We start from the raw sequence: 20,057 nt of genomic DNA, 5'->3' as shown, positions 1-20,057 counted from the left end.
GTTTTCCTCATAATCAGGTTTTCCCATCTTTCATTTGTGGGGAAAATTTGTATTGTCTTGTGCAATTTTGCAACATGATTGTCTCAGGAAAAAGATCATTTTCAATCGAAATACTTCCTCAAATAATTCAAGATGGGTGTGAGAACCCATCTTATTAGTTTAATGCTGTACTCATAGTATGTGACTTCTCATTTAAAGGAATGTATCAAAAGATCTTAAGATTCTAAATGGAAATATGAATAAGTCTTCTTTAAAGCTGCAATCTATTAGAATAGAAACCTCAGATGAAGTTTTTAGTAATAATGGCAAAGTTGTCATTTGGGAATAATTAACATAGGTGTTTTATTCTCACTTCCTTTGGTGTACCAGAGCCAAATACCATTTTGTTTATAGAAATCTTATTTCTATATTTGTTTACTTTCTTTATTATAAATGTGCAGATCAAAGCTTGAACCAGGCAAATACACTGAAGGTAAAGGTATTTCTTTTCCTAGTTTTATATTTGTCTTTAGTTATAGTCCTAAAGATAGTTAGGCCAGCACCTTTGGACAAGGGTTTACTCTTTAGAGGTCCTGGCCATCTCTCATTTAAACTTATTTCCCCACTTTGGAACAACTTTTTACAATTTTAAAGTATGCTAATCATGAGATCAGACAGGGTCTGAATATTGCTTTACCAGCATAAACCATCTTTTTCTTTTCTTTTTCTGGTTGAAGATCTGAGACTGTGAAGTTATTCCACAGGAAGGCAAGAGATAGCTTAATATATACGTGTGTGTGTGTGTGTGTGTACCTACACACACACACACACACACACACACACACACATAAACACAAAATACTTATTGGTGATGTGTCTTTAAAATTATTATAACAAGCAAACCTGGTTGCTGTAATGTTTATTTTTCTGTATTTAACATTAAATTCTTACAAAATAAAATTGTGTCCTTTTGTTTAATATTTTTAATTTCAACCTTTATTAATAGGTAAGAAAAAGTAGTTTGTAAATACAGGTTTTACATAGTAACTATGTATTTATTGAGCAGGGTTACCTCTGTGAAATATCTTTGAATAAACCATCACAAACAACAAATGAAAACTCTAGGTATGTGATTAGGAAAAAAGTTTTAATGGCAAACCAAGAGATTTGGAAGACAGTATAATATTACTGTGATCACTGGTTTGGTAAATGACCAGATAATGCTAAGAAATTCAGACAATTCTTCTTAGCCTTTCCTCCCTTACCACCTTCAGATCAGTAACTTTGCTTTAATGTAGCTAAAGTTTCTGGACTTTGTAAAAATCTCCTTTTAACCAAAAAAAAAAAAAAAAAAAAAAAAAAAAAAATCTAAACACAATTTCAAGATCAATATGCTTTTAAAAATGGGAAAATCAAGGAGAAACATATGGAAAAAACCCCACAGTTTCCTCCATTAATAAATGTTCTAAAGAACTTTCTCAATTTTTTAAAATTAGTATTTTTGAAGGAGAGATATTTTTGTCTTACCAGTAAAATTTACAGATAAATAGAGCATTTTATATGATTGATCCATGACTTCATAAGCAAGTTGTAGACCATGCCTGAGCAAGTCTTCCAGGAAGAAAACCCTCTAAACACTCTTCTTCTAAAATTTCCTTTTTTTTTTTTTTTCTTTACATTTATGACCTATAAATAATCCAGAAGATTTTGTTTAAGCACAGCAAGTAAAAACCTTAACTCATAAACCATTGGCAAGTTTTCAATCTTAGAGTGTCTCTGGAATGTCAGTTTGAAAGTAGAGAAGAAAAGTTTGCTTTAGTCAATTAAACTCACCAGCCTGAATTTTAGATTGAATAATAAAATAGAAACTTTATTACATTTTACATCTTTTAAAATATGAAAAACAAAGGGCAAAAAGTTTTAAAAACCAGTTTTACAGATGTACACTTAACATAATGTTCTATTATTACATTGTACAATTGTATAAAATACATTATACAAAAGATTTATAAATTTTGCATACATAAAATGAATTAAATAAAGCAAATATGTCTATGGTCTAACAGTGCAATATGCACATACTTAGAAGAAAAATACTGATTTCCTGAGCAACATTGTTGTAATTCAAACTAAGAATGATTCCCATTATAATGCACCATTTAAATAGACTGAACTCCACCTTTACCCTTTTAACACTTTGACTGGACCTTTACTTCATATTTCTAAAACTAACTATATCCTTCATATTCCCAAATAGGTAATGTTGGAAGTAGATCTTACTAACTAGTGGTTTGTTTAAAGAACTTTCTAGGTCACTGACCAAGCAAGTAAAAGTCCAGAAAAGAAAGTAAATAAAAAAGTTATTTGGGAAGATGATTTGAAATTACATGTTTCTTTGTAATTCTTAACAGGGCCAGGAGACCATAACCCATCTTTTTTTCTAGGGGTGGACAGCAAAAATATTTAACCTAAATGGCTACCCATTTAGGTTCAAAACAACCTTTAAGCCATGTCTATCCAAAATTAAAAACAAAAACCAAAAAACCTGCCCTAAAAATAATGTATTTTTTCTTTACTTGCAACTCCCAATTTTTAAGTAAGCCAAATACTATGATTCACAGTTTTGTTACATTTGCATACACACATACAAATGTAAGGCCTTAAATTCAGACAAGGGTTTCAACACAATTAAAATCCAATATCAAACAATTATGCTTATCTAATTATATAACGTAATTTGCATTTACAACAAATTGAATGTATATTAGTACTTTTTAAGAGCTAAAATTTCAAATCTGCATTCTTAAGCAATTTTTCTTTTAAAAACAAAGATTAAACTCTTTAATTCTCTATATATAACCTATATAGAGAGAATTATATGTAATTCAAATATACAGAAAAGGGAAACTGCCTGATTGTGTTTTATAAGGATATGATGTATTTCTTTCAAAAAGGATACTAGAAAGAAATGAATTTTAGCCAACTTCAGTATTTTCTTACTTTAAGTAATCAGACCCCTTTGTCACAATTTCAAAGTAAAGCTAACAAAAATGAATCAGTGACTCTAACCTTATCAATTTGATGTAAATATATCTTTAAAGGATGTCAAGACTGTTCTAACTGAAATAATCTGCATTTACTATCCTAAAACTTGATTTTTCAGCAGGCTTAAATGGTATATAAACTAGCCAAATTAGCAATGAGCATAAATTGAAAGATCATACTCCCCGTTTCCAGATACCCAAGGCACATTAAAACAACTGAGAATTATTTTACTGAAAAAAATCAATTCACAACTTTCCTATTGAACACTCTGGTCATTTTCTAAAGTCCTCTGATATATACAAAGACTTTAAAATGTTTGGCTTCTTTGTCCTTGTTATGATGCTTTCTCCTGAAAGTATATAAATCCCAATTACCATAAATATTTATACCATTTCATACCAAGATTAGAGTTTCTGATGTAAAATATTGAAATATCAGAAAATATACCCAGAAAATGAGATGGTATTATATATCTTAAGGTATATACTTTATTATACACAAAACAGGCAATCCAGACTCCACAACTCATATCTATTGAGTCATTAAACTAATAACATTTTTAAAACACACACTTTAAAAAAATGATATGATCAGTATGCAAACGTTTCTTATTTAGTCAGACTGGCTGATCCACAGCATATCTTATAAAAATGGTACTATCAAGTCCTTTCAACCATCCACTTTTTGGCCTCTTTCCCTCAATTTGATGCTACAATTAGGGGGGAAAAAGTCTAGGTTGGATATTTTCCCTTTGAAAAACAGGTTAAGAGATCAACAAATACAGCAACTATCTCCTATTTAATGCAAAAGGCCTCTTGTTTTTATTTTTGCTTGATGAACTACAATAGACCTCAAAGGTAATAAAGATGTGTTTTGATTTATTAACTTGTGCTGCAAAGTGAAGGTAGAGATGAGCTTGCTTAATTAACCTATACTGAATCCAACTGGACCATCTGAAACAATGTTTAAATTCTAAAACTTATATTAACTTACATAAAGTAATATTCTAAGGCAGTAAATGTAATTAAGGCCTGTTACTATATGTAACAGCAATGATTTATCACAGTATGTAAGGAGTTATTTCCTAAATAATGCTAATCTATACATGTATAACACTTTTCATCAAAGAAGTACAAAAAATGTTTTCAAATATCAGAGGCAAATATTTTAAAAATAGAAGCAGAGGTGAGGTTAAAGGGTCTGTCTTAAGCATTCTTTAAAAGATAAGATTACATTTGGTTCCTGACCTAATCCAGTGTTCTAGTGATCAAACGGCAACTTCCCAACCATAACACATTATTTTGGGGTCTTAAAATATTTAATCTATTTCTCAACCTCTATTGTAGAAGTTATACATTATGTTTCCATTTTTTTCTACCTGTGTTTTCATAGCACATGTCCTAAATGTTTTTAAAGTTTTAAGATGAATGTTAAATACTATCAAGAATAATTTCAGAATCAAATTTTTTGCAACTAAATATTTTGGTGGTTCACAAATTTTCTTCAGTTGCAAACATCTGAAACTATCAGTATGCTGATTCAAAAATTTAACATGAATAATCTTAAAAGGAGAATATTTAAACATAAATAGTCTTAAGTAAGAAAAATGATACATCTTCCAATTTGAGAACTTCCTAAGCACAAATTTAAATTCATTTCTGCTTTAAGCATTCATATAACATATTCATGGATTGACTATTTTTAACATCAACAACTAGCAATTTCAGGGATTTTATACATAATCCACTTGTAAATGGCTCAAAAACTTTTAGAAAGGTAAAAAACATAAGCATCGTCAATCACCCTAAACTCTGCCTCGGAAGTGGACACTGGATATAACTGAGTCACCGCATTCCAGATACACTTGATCCCTATTACTTTGATTATGAGCTAATTGCTATGTTTTGTGTTGAGCAGCAGGTGGCTGAGAATCTTCTCTATATAGTTTGTGATCATCTTGTTGACCAACATGTATTCCTCTAGTTGGAGCAATTCCATTTTCCATTTCTCTATGCTGTGATGGGGCTGTGATTCCTGAATGGAAATGTGAAGAGTCCACTGTTGAATGGTGACTAACATCCACTTTAGCTAAAATTTCATAATAGAGCAAATAAAATACTGGTGTTATTATACCTACTATCAACATTATCACTACAGCGGTCCACCAGCCTATTCCCCAGTCTGCTCCATAATAGGGATCCTTGCGTTGGGTGTTTTTGTTATCAGGTTCAAAACGGATTTGTTGTGCTGTTAAGGCAGACACTACCTCATTAAGGTTCTCTTTCTTGGTATCTGTACACTTTACTATTTGTTCTATGTCTCGATCTACTTCTTTTAAAAAACTGCCAGCTGATTCACTAGAAGAAAGACAATCATTAGCTGGCAAAACTTCCTGTTGTTCTGGAGCATATTGAACAGATGAAGGACGTGAAGCCTGTCTTCCTTTTGGAGGATAAAGTGTTTCAGCCAATGAACTAAACTTTTTAACTGGAATTTTGACAGACCTAAGGGCAAAAAAGTCTTGATCACTGATGAGATTATTAACTCTCTTGATATCTGCTACCTGTAAAAAAGAAAAATTAAACATTCAACTGAATTATAAATCACACCAGAGGTAACAATTGTCACTGATCTCATTTCTTTGAGAGGGGAAAAGATTTGAGCTCAATTATTAGTAATATTAAGTTACCACACCCAGAGAGATTTTAATTTTACTTGTAGATGAGAATCTAAACTGCTTTTGATCTACCAGGCTTAGGAAATCTCCACTTTTTATAATCACCTACATACTAGTAACACTAATATAATTTAAGTAAATTCTAGTTGTTTCACTTTGTATATCATGCACAAATATCACTGTACTGTTGTGTCTTTAAACAATTTGCAAAGGAAGCATTACAGATACTTATGTTCTTTATTACAATTTGGCAATTGGAATGTAAGCAAATGTTAACTTACCCAAGTGCCATCATTTATCAAAACTAAGAAGCCATCAACTCTAAGATGTACCATTATTTTGTGTTATCTTTAAGGCAGGAAAAAAACACCAAATGTAATGATGAAGTCATCATGCAAATTTCAAAGATGTTAAAAGTGTAAAAAAAATCTTAAGAATATAGTAATTCATCCCTCTCATTTGTCTTCTAAGGCCATTTTTTCCCTGAACTCCTCAGTGTAAATGCATACATTTGTCACATGTAATATAGTCACAGATGATTTCTCTCCACATATTAAATAACCTCCAACTGTCCATATATCCTATGCCATTGTGATGAGCGGGAAGACAGGAGCATTTCTCAGATTACCAATAAGTATGCTAGGCTCTCTCACCACATCTAAGTTAATATTCCCATTTATTGTTCCTATCAATGTTTTAATCTAAGCTAATCATGTATTATCCAACTGATATCAGAGAGGTAATGTTGAGTCTAAGATGGAACTTAGATTGTGGTTTGGTCAACTGCATGTATGATGATACCATTCAATGAGATATGTAGTACTGTGTTTGGTGAGAACAGGATAAACAGATTTTAGACACATTGGCTTTGAGGTACTTGAGACATACTAGTGGAAGATATTGAAGACATATGTCTGAAAACTCAGAAGAATGATTTATATCCCTGAGGAATGGCAACATTTGAGAGAGATGTCAATAAATCCACAAAGATTTAGAAGAGTAGCGAGGAAGGCAATATACAATGGTGGTTAAAAGATAGGTATCTAGGGCTGGGATTGTGGCTCAGGGGTAGAGTGCTCGCCTAGCACGAGCGGGATCCGTGTTCGATACTCGGCACTACGTAAAAATAAAGGCATTGTGTTGTGTCCATCTACACCTAAAAAATAAATATTTTTTAAAAAAGATAGGTATCTAGGTTTGAAGCCTGATTCACACTTTCTAGTTGTGTGTTGAGGCAACTTGTTTAACCATTTTGCATTCAAATTTCCATACCTATAAAATGTTAGTGATTCTACAACCTACCTTACAGATGGGCTGGGGTTGTAGCTCAGTGGTAGAGTGCTTGCCTGTTATGTGTGAGACACTTGGGTTCAATCCTCAGCACCACATATAAAAAATAAAGGTTTTGTGTTCATCTACAACTAAAAATCTAAAAAATAAATAAATAAAACATATGTGGAACACTTTGAGCACTAATATAAATGCTATGAATGTTAGTTATTATTAAATATTAGTAGTAGGAAAATCTGAAACCAGCCAAGACAGGCATGTCAAGCGAAGAGCTTTTAGGAGGAAGTGGTGAACAGACTCAAATGTAGATTAGTGATCAAATACTATGAAGAATGAAAGAGGTCATCATGTTGGAAAAGTTCTCTTGGAGTGTGTATGTGTAGGAGTAGGGGTACAGGACTGAAGAATAGCTAAGCGATAAGATGGCAAATATAAAGAGTGCTTTGTCATCATATAATATTTTGGGGCAGTTTTGTTTTATAGTAAATGACAATTAATTGATTAAACCCCCCAAAGGTTGACCCCATTTTCTTTAAATGCTCTTTTGTTTATATTCTATTATAGTAACTGCTCAATACTCTTTCTAAACAAGGCTTCAAAGATTTAGCATCTACCTCTCTGAATGTACTTATAATGTTTTCTGTTTTGCTAAAATTCCTGGATTGCATTTAGGATTTCAACCTTGAATTTTTTATTCTTCTCAACACTGTTTTATAATAGGCATATTTTAAATAATTCTTAAGATCATTTATAAGCAAAATACAGCACTACTTACTGTATTTTAAAAATGATTATTATAAATCCTTTTCTAAGGTTACTATTTTTCTATTAAAAGAGCCACCCAGGGGCTGAGGTTATAGCTCAGCATAGAGAGTTTGCTTTGCACATGTGAGGCATTGGGTTCGATCCTCAGCACCATATAAAAAATAAATAAATAAAGATATTGTGTCCATCTTTAAAAAAAAAAAGAGCCGCCCAAAAGGAAGCATTGCTTATCTTAATACCCTAAGTTTGTTGTATCAACTTCCCCAATACTGTGACCAATCCCATCTCTCCTCTAATGTTAAGTTATTCAGTTTTATGACTCTCCCTTTCAAATAACAAATCAACTAATACATCCTTTGATTTTCTCCAAATACATTTTCTATCAGCTTCTTCTCTATCCTACTCACGATTATTTTGATCTAATCCCTGATAATCTTCAATTGAATTATTCCAACAATCTCTTTTCTGGATCCTTTCCAATTCCTTCCGCCACCATTTTGCTTCACTTCTATTAAAACTATAATAATGATGTTCTTTTACAATATAGACTAAACTTTTCCCAGTTATCTCAAAGTGCTTCATCCCAATCAGCCTGTGCCACTCATTTCTGAAACACCTATTAAAATTCTTTCTATTGTTCACCTTATTTCCTTCTTGGAATCTCTACACCATTGTTATAGGCCTGAAGCACTTTCCCCTTTTCACCTCATTTGAAATATGACCTATTGCTCAAATGGCATTTCAAATTTCCCTCCTATGAAAATTTACTAGACTAACTGAAGGAAAGCTAATGCTTTCTCTAAAAAGCTACTGGACCATACTCTTCTCTTGGACCTCCACCTTGTTTTTGGCTTGTCTTCTGACAAGACACATTCAGTCAATGTATTTCTCATTCATCTATTTCTCTATAAAACATGTATACAACATTTTTTTGCACTAAAAAATTAAATTTTATATTTTCCAATAATAATGACAGGAATTGTGTCGCTATACATGAACAAGTTAGGGAACAAAAACTACCACTCAGTTCTTATAAATTTTTAAATCAAAATCTATATTGTATTTGTTTTGAATTTTAATTATATTATTGAATAATTATAATTACTTTATTCAGAAAAAATAATATGTACAACCTCATGATCATAGGAAAATTTTTAAGCATTCAATTTCAATTTTTACATATATATACACATATATACACACACATTCATATATTAAAAATCTATAAATGTGTTTATTCCTACTGCAATACAGGGAATCAGTAAAAGTTTTTCAAGTATAAAAATATTTTACATTATGAAAAATTCTGTGAAAAGATGAAAATATTAATAAAAAAGAAAAAATAAAAGAATTTCACACTACTAAAAAACAGCTCTCATATGTGTATATGTATATGTTTATACATATAAATATATATAAAAGAATATACATATATATGTACATATGTGTGTGTGTGTATATATATATCTTTTTTTAAATGAAGATTTCAGATAGCAAATCCTGATAATATTTAGAATTCCATGGATACATTTAAGAAGTATTCTAATTATTGTATTTTTTAACATTAATATTGACAACACTTGGAATTACATTCCTTTGTAACTGCTTTAAGTTATTAGGTGGAATTAAAACATTTACTTAAAAATATGCAAGGAGGTACATATTAGTTACATTTCAGATTCTATTCCATTGGGAGTATGACAACAAAAAATTATAAAATCAATGTTCTAACCAGTTTCTTTATCAATGTATTAACATAAAAACATGTTATGCTAAAGGCCCAAAATGGAGATAACACAGATTTAAAATGGGTTAAAATAGAGTTTATCTATTGAAATTAAGAATGTCATTCATTTTATTAGGAACCTATCCCCAAAAGGTACTATCTTTTAAAGAATGATGATAGTGCACACTGTAAAACACCAAGAAAATTCTCACTATTCATGAGTAGAAGATATCTTACTAATACTATGAACATTATATAAGTATTAAAATAATGAGTTAGAACTAAGACTATGAGGGATGATCATGAGGGATATCCATCAAATACTAAGAAATGAAAACACAAGTTGTAAAGTAATATGAATAATATTATCAATCTTTTTTTTTTTTAGAGAGAGAATATTTCAATATTTATTTTTCAGTTTTTTGGCAGACAAAACATCTTTTGTTTGTATGTGGTGCTGAGGATCGAACCCGGGCCGCACGCGTGCCAGGCGAGCGCGCTACCGCTTGAGCCACATCCCCAGCCCAATATTATCAATCTTGAAAACAAAAATAATCAACCTTCAAATACACACACACACACACACACACACACACACACACACAGTATTTCAAGCACAAAAGTACAGAAAGAAACAATATTAGTTATATCCATCCACAGACATGATACAGGATTCTGTGCAAAAAAGACCAAAAAAAAAAAAAAAGCAAAATAGGGGTAAAGAAACAAAAGGACACAAAATTTATTTCAAGTAGGTTAGAGTAATGAACAAATAAGTTTATTCTGAACTGCATTATGTGAAATTAAATTAAAACTTACCGTACAACAGTACTGAAGGGCTATTGCATTTAAAGTATCCCCTTCCTGGATATCTTTTGTTAGTACAATAATATCATCAAGCCTATCTCTTGATGTACTTCTTCGGACTTTCTCTTTTCCTCTGGATCGAAGCTCATAGACTTCAGCTTCATCTTCCAACATATCAGTGTCTGTACAATTTCCAAAAGCATGTACTTGACCACTTGACTGAACTCCTGTGAGAGGAAAACTACGATTCTGATGCCTCCCTGCCATACTGTCAAAATCTGGAAGGGGGAAAAAAAAACAGAAAACTCTGGATGCAGCTGATCAATTTGATGTATTTACATTAGTTTTAACATTACTCTTTTTAAAAATTTTTTTAAATAATGGTTTTAGTTTACTTAAAACTCGAGTTTTATAATTGTTGAAGTACAACAAACATATTTGGTAGTGGAGACAATAATCCAATGGACCATTTATCACAAAACATATAGGGGTAATTATATTTTAACAAGGCAAATGCTACATTTTTTTTTTTCTTTTTGGTAAAAAAAAAAATAAGTTACTCTTCTTCTGACTATGGGAAGAAAATTAGGCAAATTATTTTCATATACGTCTTAAAAATCTGTGGCTAAATTTACAACTATAGTTCTGATAGAATCAAAGTATGTTTACACATACATATACAAACTGTGACGAATTCAAAACTTTCTGGCTTGTGTATTTTAAGTTCACATGAGACTGAAATATATTTACACCTATCATTGTCTGGAAGATGTTAACTTCAGAATTTATATTTAGTACAGCATTTGCCTTCTATATAGACCATGAATTTGCTCTTTGACCAGGGATTTTCTTCCCCTGAAAACTCTTCACCCAATTTAATTTAGAGTACTCATCAAATTGAATTTATGGTACATAAAGACTGAACAGATTTTTTTAAGTGTATTTTTTTAGTTGTAGATAGACACAATACCTTTATTTATTAATTTTTAGGTGGTGCTAAGGATCAAACCCAGTGCTTCACACATGCTAGGTGAGCGCTCTGCCACTGAGCCACAACTCCAGCCCAAGACTGAACAGATTTTAGCTGTGATTTTTATTTGTAATTTAGAAAAAGCATTCTATGACTATGACTGAGAATTGATATAAATTAAAAACATCTACCAATTAATATTTTTTGTTTACTTGCATACTCACTCCCAACACACATTCATCAAGTTGAGCTATTCTCATTCAAAATAAACACAAGAACCTAAAAAACTAATTCCACATTGTTTTGGCTTTGTTTTACTTATTCACATAAGAAAGGATTAGACTGCTTTCAGATATTGTTTTGAAAGGTGGAGAGGGGCAGTTGAGAGGAATTTAGGAGATAAATACTTCAAGCTTCAATGTGGCTCAGATTCGTAAAGAGAAGTTAAAGATCACGCCAAGATTATTGATTTGCAGAAGTGAATAAACTGTGGTGCCATTCCCTAAGCTATAGATAGCTGGAAGAGCTAGGAGTGGGGGCATGACTATATTCAATATCTCTGACAGTGAGCTATATAGTTAGAGGAAAGGCCTAGGTTATCATTTTATGACTAATCTGCACATAAGTGAAACTGAAATAGATGAGATCACCTACAGAATTCAGAGTAAGAAAAGAGGACCCAGTATTGAACCTTAAAGAAACCCAACATTCAGGTGAGGTTGTGGGGAAAAGGGCACACTCATACATTGCTGGTGGGACTGCAAATTGGTGCAACCAATCTGGAAAGCAGTATGGAGATTCCTTAAAAACCTTGGAATGGAACCACCATTTGAACCAGCTATCCCACTCCTAAGTCTATACCCAAAGAACTTAAAATAAGCATTCTATAGTAATGCAGCCACACACATCAATGCTCACAGCAGCTATATTCACAATAGCTAAACTGTGCAAGCAACCTAGACTCCCTTCAATAGATGAATGGATAAAGAAACTGTAGTATATATACACAATGGCCTTAAAAGAGAATACAATTATGGCATTTGTGGGTAAATGGATTGAGTTGGAGAATATCATGCTAAGTGAAGTAACTCAATCCCCAACCAAAGGCCAAAGATTCTCTCTGATAAATGGATGCTGATCCATAACAGGGAGGAGGGAGGCATGGGAAAGATGGAGGAACTTTGATTGGGCAAAGAGGAGGGAGGGTTGGGAGGGTGTATGGGGGCAGGAAAGATGGTGGAATAAGATGGACATCATTACCCTAGGTACATGTATGACTGCACATATGCTGTAATGCTACATCATAAGAAAGAAATGAAAAGTTGTGCTGCAATTGTATACAATGAATTAAAATGCATTCTGCTGTCATATATACTTAATTAAAATAAATAAATTAATTGAAAAAAAGAAGAAAAATAAATTAGTGGGTCCTTTGGAACTTCAAGGAGCCTAATAATGAGACTATAGCACAAAAATTCATTAATATACAAATGGTGGGTAGAGAGGTACTTTTTTGTTTGTTTTTTGTTTTTGTAATAACTCTGGCTCCTTACCCTGAAAAAAAGAAGCCCAAGATTTAGTACCTTGGTGAAGTTCTGCCATAAAAGATGAAAAAAGAATGTCCAGAGGAAAAGGAAATGTAATGCCATGGAAGCCAAGGAGGACAAATGATGTTTAGACAAAGGATTGTTATGTTTTGAACACTATGAATGAGTACCAAGAGGGAAAGGAAAAAAAAAAAAAAATCAGAAAAGTACAACTCCAAAAGTCTGAATTTGTAAAATGATGACAATAGATTACATTCTCTAGGTAGGCACATCCTTATGTTTTGAAGCTATTTCATACTTGAATCCAATCCTTAAAATTTGGTTTCCAACCCATTGTAATGCTTTAAAAAATTAAGGTTTTCTATTCACATCATATAGTAACCACAGCTATGTATTAGATTGTTTCAATTGTTCTCAGAGGTTCTACCTTATTTATTACCAAGAAGTAGGATCTCTAACTTGACAGCCACCTAAGGCAATCTACCCACATTTCACATCTCAGCAGTTTTGAAGTCATGATCACACATATTCCTACAAAGATAAAAACTTTATTTCCATTTATGTAACCAAATCTTTTTTATCTTGTATCTTTAATCAAGGGTATCTGTGTGAGTCCTGTGGATTCATAGGCAAATTTTATACATGTGCATTTTCTGGGAAGAATACTGTTTCATATTCTCAAAAGGCATCCATGATCAAAAGAGTTGAGTATCACTTAATAAACTGCAATTTATACATGAGGCTATAATGACCTGATTATTGTGTCCCTTTAGACTTTTTCTCCCTAAAATCTTATTTTTAAAACTTCATAGCTTAGTACAACTAACTGAAAGTCACTAAGCAATACCTCCTAGACACTTTGGATATTTATATCAATATCTCTCCATAGTATATTGCTTTTTTAAAAGACTAGAACTGCATGGATTCTCTTTCTACTCTCCTTTACAACAAAATGCAGGCAGAGAATATAACACAAACTGGGTATTCGTGTTTGAATTACCAAAGAATTGCTTGTGCCTCTAAAGGAAGTAAAAAGACTTTGCCCAGAAAGATAATTATCTGAACAAACTACTTAGAGGTTATAAAGTACAAAGTATCCAAATCTTCTGGCTCTATTCTTCGCCCCTCTCAAAATTCTATTAGGGCAGGAAAAAGGCATGAAATACATCTTAGGAAATCTGGAACAAGCCTTCATGCTACACAGATTACAAGAGGCCAGAGGGGAAAAAAAAATTACCAGTGGATACAGTGTTAAAAGCTTTCATCAGTTCGGTCTACAACTGCAAATGGTTTCCCAAACACCGTCATACTATATATAAAAATTGCTGCTGGTGTTTCGCTTTGACTTTCCTAAGAGGGAAGCGATAAAAGAAATACCATACGCTAGTTCAGCACTGGGACAGAATCACAGGGTTGTGTCCACCAGGGGAAAATTTGTTTTTAAAGACTTAATTTCCCTCCCTCTCCACTGCACACTTTTGTTTTTCCTTTCCCTGTCATCCCTAACAAAGACTAAACGGCAGATTTTTCTGTCACAACGTCACACTTGGATAATGTGGAGGAGATGTCATCAGCTAATAATCAACGCCAACGCAAAGTTGCGGGGGAAATACTGTGTTTGGGTGGGAAAAGCGCAGCCCCGGAAATCGGGCAGATAGAAGCCCTTCCTCGGAGCCTAGGTTTCCTCGATAGTGTGACAGGCACTGTGGCGGAACTGGCATCAAAGATGTTCCCTGCCTCGGGGATGTCCTCCAAGCGAAACCGGGTCCGAGCTCCAGGCCGCCGCCCCACCACACCTGCGGCCGAGCTCCGCGAGGACTCCAGGGAGGACTCAGCTGAAGTCCAACACCGCTGCCAAACCCAGGACCCCACACACACACTTCGCCGCCATATTTACCTGTCCCGTTAGCAAGGGGGACGCAGTGAGGAGACGGATGCCAGGTCCGCCGCCACCGCTCCTGTCCCAGGCAAGTTCATGACCGAGCCTAGTTATCTAGCAGTTCAGGTCCCCCAACGCTGCCACCACCGCCGCAGCTGCCGCCAACGTCTCCGCCTTCCCGACCGTGCGCCGCCGCCACGTCCGCAAACCTGCGATGCGTCATCGCGTCAAGTGGGCGGAGGTGGGAAGGGGCGGGGGAGGAAGCGTAGGACTGAGGAGCAACCGCGAGCCCTGAACCCTAGGCGTCCAACCACAGGCCCACGCCCAGCACGCAGGCGCCTGCCAGCCTGGGGCCCGGGGAGGGGCTCTGTTTCCAGCCCTGCCCTGCCTCTCCATTTAGGCCCCGCCTCCTCTTCCCTAGTGGAATAGCTTAGTCCTTCCAAGTTCGCGCGTCAACTCTAGACGCCCGACGATCTGCTGCCTGCGCCTTTGTGCACCGTCCACACAGCGCTGCCCGAGACTGTCCCCAAGGAGAGTAGTGCTGAGAATCTGTCTGGGAGCTACTGTACATTTCTTCTTACTCTGTATCTGGAGTTTTCTTCAGGGGAAGAACACTGCAAATGCCCAGTGTTGATAGCCCTGTTTTAGAAAATTGCGCTATGCTTATACCTCTCTTCATGCTAAAATCTGCAGAAGAGGCAAAATACTGGCGAACTGGGGTTATAGCGTCCTTCGTGGTTATAGGTGAGGAAAGTGAGCCACCTAGAGCCAGGCCACAGGAAGTGTTTGCCCTGTGGCCTTTTTCTCAGGCTCGATGAGACAAGCGTGTCAACAACTTGTAACCTAATTTATTTCGGTTTAAAAATTAACTGGAAGTCATTGGTAGTTAATGTTGGATTCTGTGCAATATTATTCGTTAAATAAGAAATTCGTGTCTTCATATATGATATTTCTCATAAACTTACTAAATGAGAATAAACATGTTTAAATTTATGTAAATGAATGTAAAACCATTCTAATGAATCTGATGTTTCCCAGTGTTGACACTACAGAGGGTGCACTTTGACTACCATGCTAACTCATTACAATATCCATTTTGACAGAAATAGCCATTATGCTGGCTACATTCCTTTTCAGAATGTCTGAATACCTCCTGAAGCCGTTGAAACTTTGTTCTAAATTATTTTCAAACGGTATGTTTTTGGTTTTCTAGGATGTGTTTCAGCAAAGGTTAGGAATTCTGTATTGCAGTATTAGCCTTTATTTTGAGATGATAGGCACTACGCTCCACAATACTACAAAAAGCTTCAGAAGAAGACTTAAAAAAAAAGTTTGTTGAAGCTGTTCTGTGTGCTGTTGCCCTCGTGACACCCTGTCTGTAACCATTTATCACTGAGACATTTTCTCATCAGTAGACAAAGGACATATTCCCCACTTGTGTAGGGCTTCAGCTGCTCAGCCCTCATGAATGTTAATGGGAATACAACCTTCTTTCTACATATAGGTTACTTTTCTTATTTTAATGTTAATAGCAGTGGAATCCTTGGGAGACCCAGATAGAATTTCAAACACTTCTACAGGACTGCTACCTGTATCCCTTGTTTAAACACTTTCTCAATATTAACTGCATATTCTAAATTGTAATTTTTATTTGAAAAAAATGCAATAATTGAACTTTTTACAAAAAAGCTGTGATAGAACTATATTTTATTATTCTAATATACAAAGGAAGCAGTTAGCCATGAATTTTGGCCAAGTTCCAAAACACTGTGGTCTGTAAGAACAAATACTTTGTCTTTGAGAAAAATGATGTCCCCAGTGCTCAGCAAAGTCAAAAGGAATTTTGGTTTTTTTGAGATCTCATCTGCCACAGCTTCCATTAAAAAGCCATAGATAGAAGAATGTGTAGTTTGTAGGAATGTGTGGTTTTGTTACTAACATTCAGGGTTTGTGAGTTGCTCCAGAGTAAAAGTTGTATGGTAAAGAGAGTGTAAATTGAAGCAACCTGTTAGGAGTGTCATTTGGCAATATTTCTCAGAATTAGAAATGGAATTGACTGGACTCTTTGTTAAGTAACTACCTTACATTCACTTAGCTACATTTGGTTAAGATTTAACACATATTTTCAAGAATGTTGACTATAAAGGAGAACATTCTAAATGTTTACCAGTAACTGAATAGATACTTCTGGTATATTTTTTAAAATGTATATTATACTTTGGATCAAAAGAATGAATTAATCTATATTGATTTTTATTAATTTTAATTAATTTTCTGATTTATTTATTTCCCTAAGAAATTTTGTTGTAGGAAAAAAAAAAAAAAAAAACAAGAGCTTTTGATCTAGGCATTATAGACACAGTGCTTAGAAAGACAAGGTCCCCTTGTCATGGAGTTTGCATAACTCTAAGCAAATAAAAAAAAATCTTCAAAATGTTTTAATGATAAAGTAAAGCATCATATAGGAAATATGATATTTTCCTTTTGGAGTAAAAATTTACATGTACACCTCTCCACATCCCCATTTATTTATGCAGGAGGCTGAATTAAATTTTCTTTCTGGAAAGTTACTCAAGAAATTTTTGACAGTCTGAAAAGATGTGGCAGAAATGTGGTTATTTTTATCATATATTTCTATTATTTTTATCATATATTTTTATCATTATTAAAATTACTAAAAGTGAACATATCTCATTTTTAAAGAACTAAACTTGTTTTTTTTCTATAGTTATCCTGTATTGAACCATGCATCTCTTAATCATTCTTAAGTCTGTACTTAATATTAAATGATGAAGGCCTGGTGGAAAGATTCACTTTAGAAATTAAAAAAAAAAAAAAAATGAAGGAGTAACAAAACTTGAATTCTTTTTACATTTCTTCTTGATTCCCACTCTCTGATTTTTTCAGCCCTGCTCCTTCACTCTCTGCTCTTTCCTATAACCTCTTATCAGCCTTTTATTCTTCAGTCTATTTTCAAGAAGCAAAATTGCAAAATACTGTTGTATTCTAAGGAAATACCTAATCTCTTAAATGAATTTTAAATTGAATTATGGCGTAATCTTTAAAAAAAAAACCTCATCTCTGATTTTCAAATAATATGTATGTAGAGAAAATTATTGTGTATCTTCTCTAGAAGTCTTAGGGAAAAAAACTCTGCATGGTTTAGATACCTGTTTAGCTGAAAGATCTATTAGATGACCTGCCTATTTGTCTTTCACCCTGTGATTTTTAAACATGGTGATTAGTATAGTCACATCTTGGCCATAATGTGGATAAAAGAACAGTCAAATATACCTTAGAATTTAGAGTTACACATCAATAAAAGAGTATAAATTCATGGCATTTGCAGGTAAATAGATGGAATTAGAGAAGATAATGCTAAGTGAAGTTAGCCAATTCCAAAAAACCAAATGCCGAATGTTTTGTTTGATATAAGGAAGCTGATTCAGAGTGGGATAGGGAGGGGGAGCATAGGAGGAATAGACGAACTCTAGATAGGGCAGAGGGGTGGGAGGGCAAGGGAGGGGACATGGGATAATTAATGATGGTTGAATGTGATGATCATTATTATCCAAAGTATACGTATGAGAACACGAATTGGTGTGAGTATACTATGTATACAACTAGAGATATGAAAAATTGAGCTCTATGTATGTAATATAACATTATACATTATACACACACACACACACACACACACACACATATATATATATATATATATAATTATATATATATAATTTAGAGTTGCATATAAGTGGCATTAAGCCATTCAAGAATATTAAATATGACTTGAAATCCACTAGACAGGCACTATCCACTATCTCCATCTATGCAGGCTTCATTAGCTATAAATAAATACTATTCTTAAATTCTGCAGTTAGGCAATTGGTGCATGTAGAAAGAAATAGTTATATACCTACAATTAAGCAGACTATAAGTGGAAATGCTTTGTTTTGCATGGTCTTTTATAATAAGTATGGGCACCCAGACAAATAAGTGCAGGTGAATGTCCCCAGGGCCTACAGCCTACTTTTGTGTGTGCCTACTCCTCCAAAAACCTAAAATGGTCAGATAAATTCAATTAAGTCTATGGCACTGAAAGAAAACATGAGATATGTGCAAGTCTATAGAATTGGGTGAGGGTTAGAGTTAGGGTGGACATTCAGTTAGTCTGTAGGTCTCTAGTAGTATACTCAAAGAATCAGAAAAGTTAGAGACTGAAAGCATATAGGGAGAATTGGAGAAGCAACAGCATCTTCTTTCTAGTAGAGGTCTTCCTAGATTGAGAGTGCTTCTGTGACAATCCTCAGCTTAACCAACAGTATCTGAAAAACCAAGCAAGAACTTTACAAAGTTTCTGTGCTCAAAATAAAAATTGTAAAATACTGAGTCATACATTCCTAAAGGAAGGTAGTGATTATCTGACAAAATACAGACCAAAATAACATTGTTTGGCTGACAATACTGAGCAGATGCAATATTACAGGGCCCTTCTTTTAGTACTGAGGATATACACAAACAAACAGGCCCAAAGCCTTTCCCTATGGAGCTTATATTCTTGGAAGAACAGACAGATGAAAAAAATAAATAAATGAAGCATTAGTATGTTAGATGTTGATAAATGGATGGAGGAGGAAAATTAAGTGAGGAAGAAGTATAGAGTGTTTTGGGTCTGGGGGTTTGCATTTTTCATAGTGTGGGTAAGGGAAGGCCTGATTGGAGAGATGATAGATGAAGTCTTGAGAGAGCCAGATTGGACAGGTCTTTGTAAATCACCGCAAGGATTTGGTTTTCATAAGGAGGATTGGGATAACAGTAACTCAGGAAAAGAGAGGTTTTATTGAACCAAAGAACCCACCAAATGTCACAGTGATTTGTATTAAAAATACTTGATTTAAAAATACTTTTTCAGAGTTGGGGTTGTGGCTCAGTGGTAGAGCGCTCACCTAGCACATGAGAGGCCCTGGATTCGATCCTCAGCATTCCTTCTTAACTGATTGTTCATTGATCAGTATTCATGTACATAAAAATATAAAGAAATAAAATAAAGGTATTGAATCCAACTATAACTAAGAAATAAATATTTTAAAATAAATAAAAATGAAAATGCTTTTTTCAAGCCCCTAATTCCATGAGGCTTTTAGATTTAAAAAAAAGAAAGAAAAAAAAATACTTTTCACTAGTTCTTTCTTGTACACATTGATTGTGACTCTGTACTTGGGATCTCTTTTTCCCCATTTATTCTTAAAAAGCCAGATTATATCTGTTAACAATGCTTGAATCTAAGTAGTTTCCCTTCTCGCTTTTTCTCATGTTTTCTTTCATTTACAGTTAAGGTTGAGCTGAAATTTTTTCCCTTTTCCCCAAGC

At 33.9% G+C, this 20,057-nt stretch overlaps 1 protein-coding gene across 1 annotated transcript; it reads right to left on the bottom strand.

The window, feature by feature from the left end:
* Window positions 1-1,895: 1,895 nt before the first annotated feature.
* On the bottom strand, window positions 1,896-14,894 carry Lysmd3 (LysM domain containing 3). The gene is made up of 3 exons (XM_076856032.2): window positions 14,704-14,894; window positions 10,302-10,567; window positions 1,896-5,587 (listed from the first exon to the last, which is right to left on the bottom strand). Exons 2-3 carry the CDS (start codon window positions 10,554-10,556, stop codon window positions 4,922-4,924), a joined length of 921 nt encoding a protein of 306 aa, XP_076712147.1. The 5' UTR covers window positions 10,557-10,567; window positions 14,704-14,894; the 3' UTR covers window positions 1,896-4,921.
* Between the last annotated feature and the right edge of the window lie 5,163 nt (window positions 14,895-20,057).

Source organism: Callospermophilus lateralis, chromosome 5 (genome assembly GCF_048772815.1).
Source record: "Callospermophilus lateralis isolate mCalLat2 chromosome 5, mCalLat2.hap1, whole genome shotgun sequence".
In the NCBI taxonomy this organism is placed as follows: domain Eukaryota; kingdom Metazoa; phylum Chordata; class Mammalia; order Rodentia; family Sciuridae; genus Callospermophilus; species Callospermophilus lateralis.
This window is presented reverse-complemented; position numbering and strand designations above follow the sequence as displayed.

Coding starts and splice junctions, on each gene's coding strand:
- Lysmd3 (XM_076856032.2), bottom strand. CDS start 10,556: ATGGCAGGGAGGCATCAGAATCGTAGTTTTCCTCTCACAGGAGTTCAG. Junction 5,588..10,301: donor CCCTTCAGTACTGTTGTACG/GTAAGTTTTAAT, acceptor TCTTTTTTACAG/GTAGCAGATATCAAGAGAGT.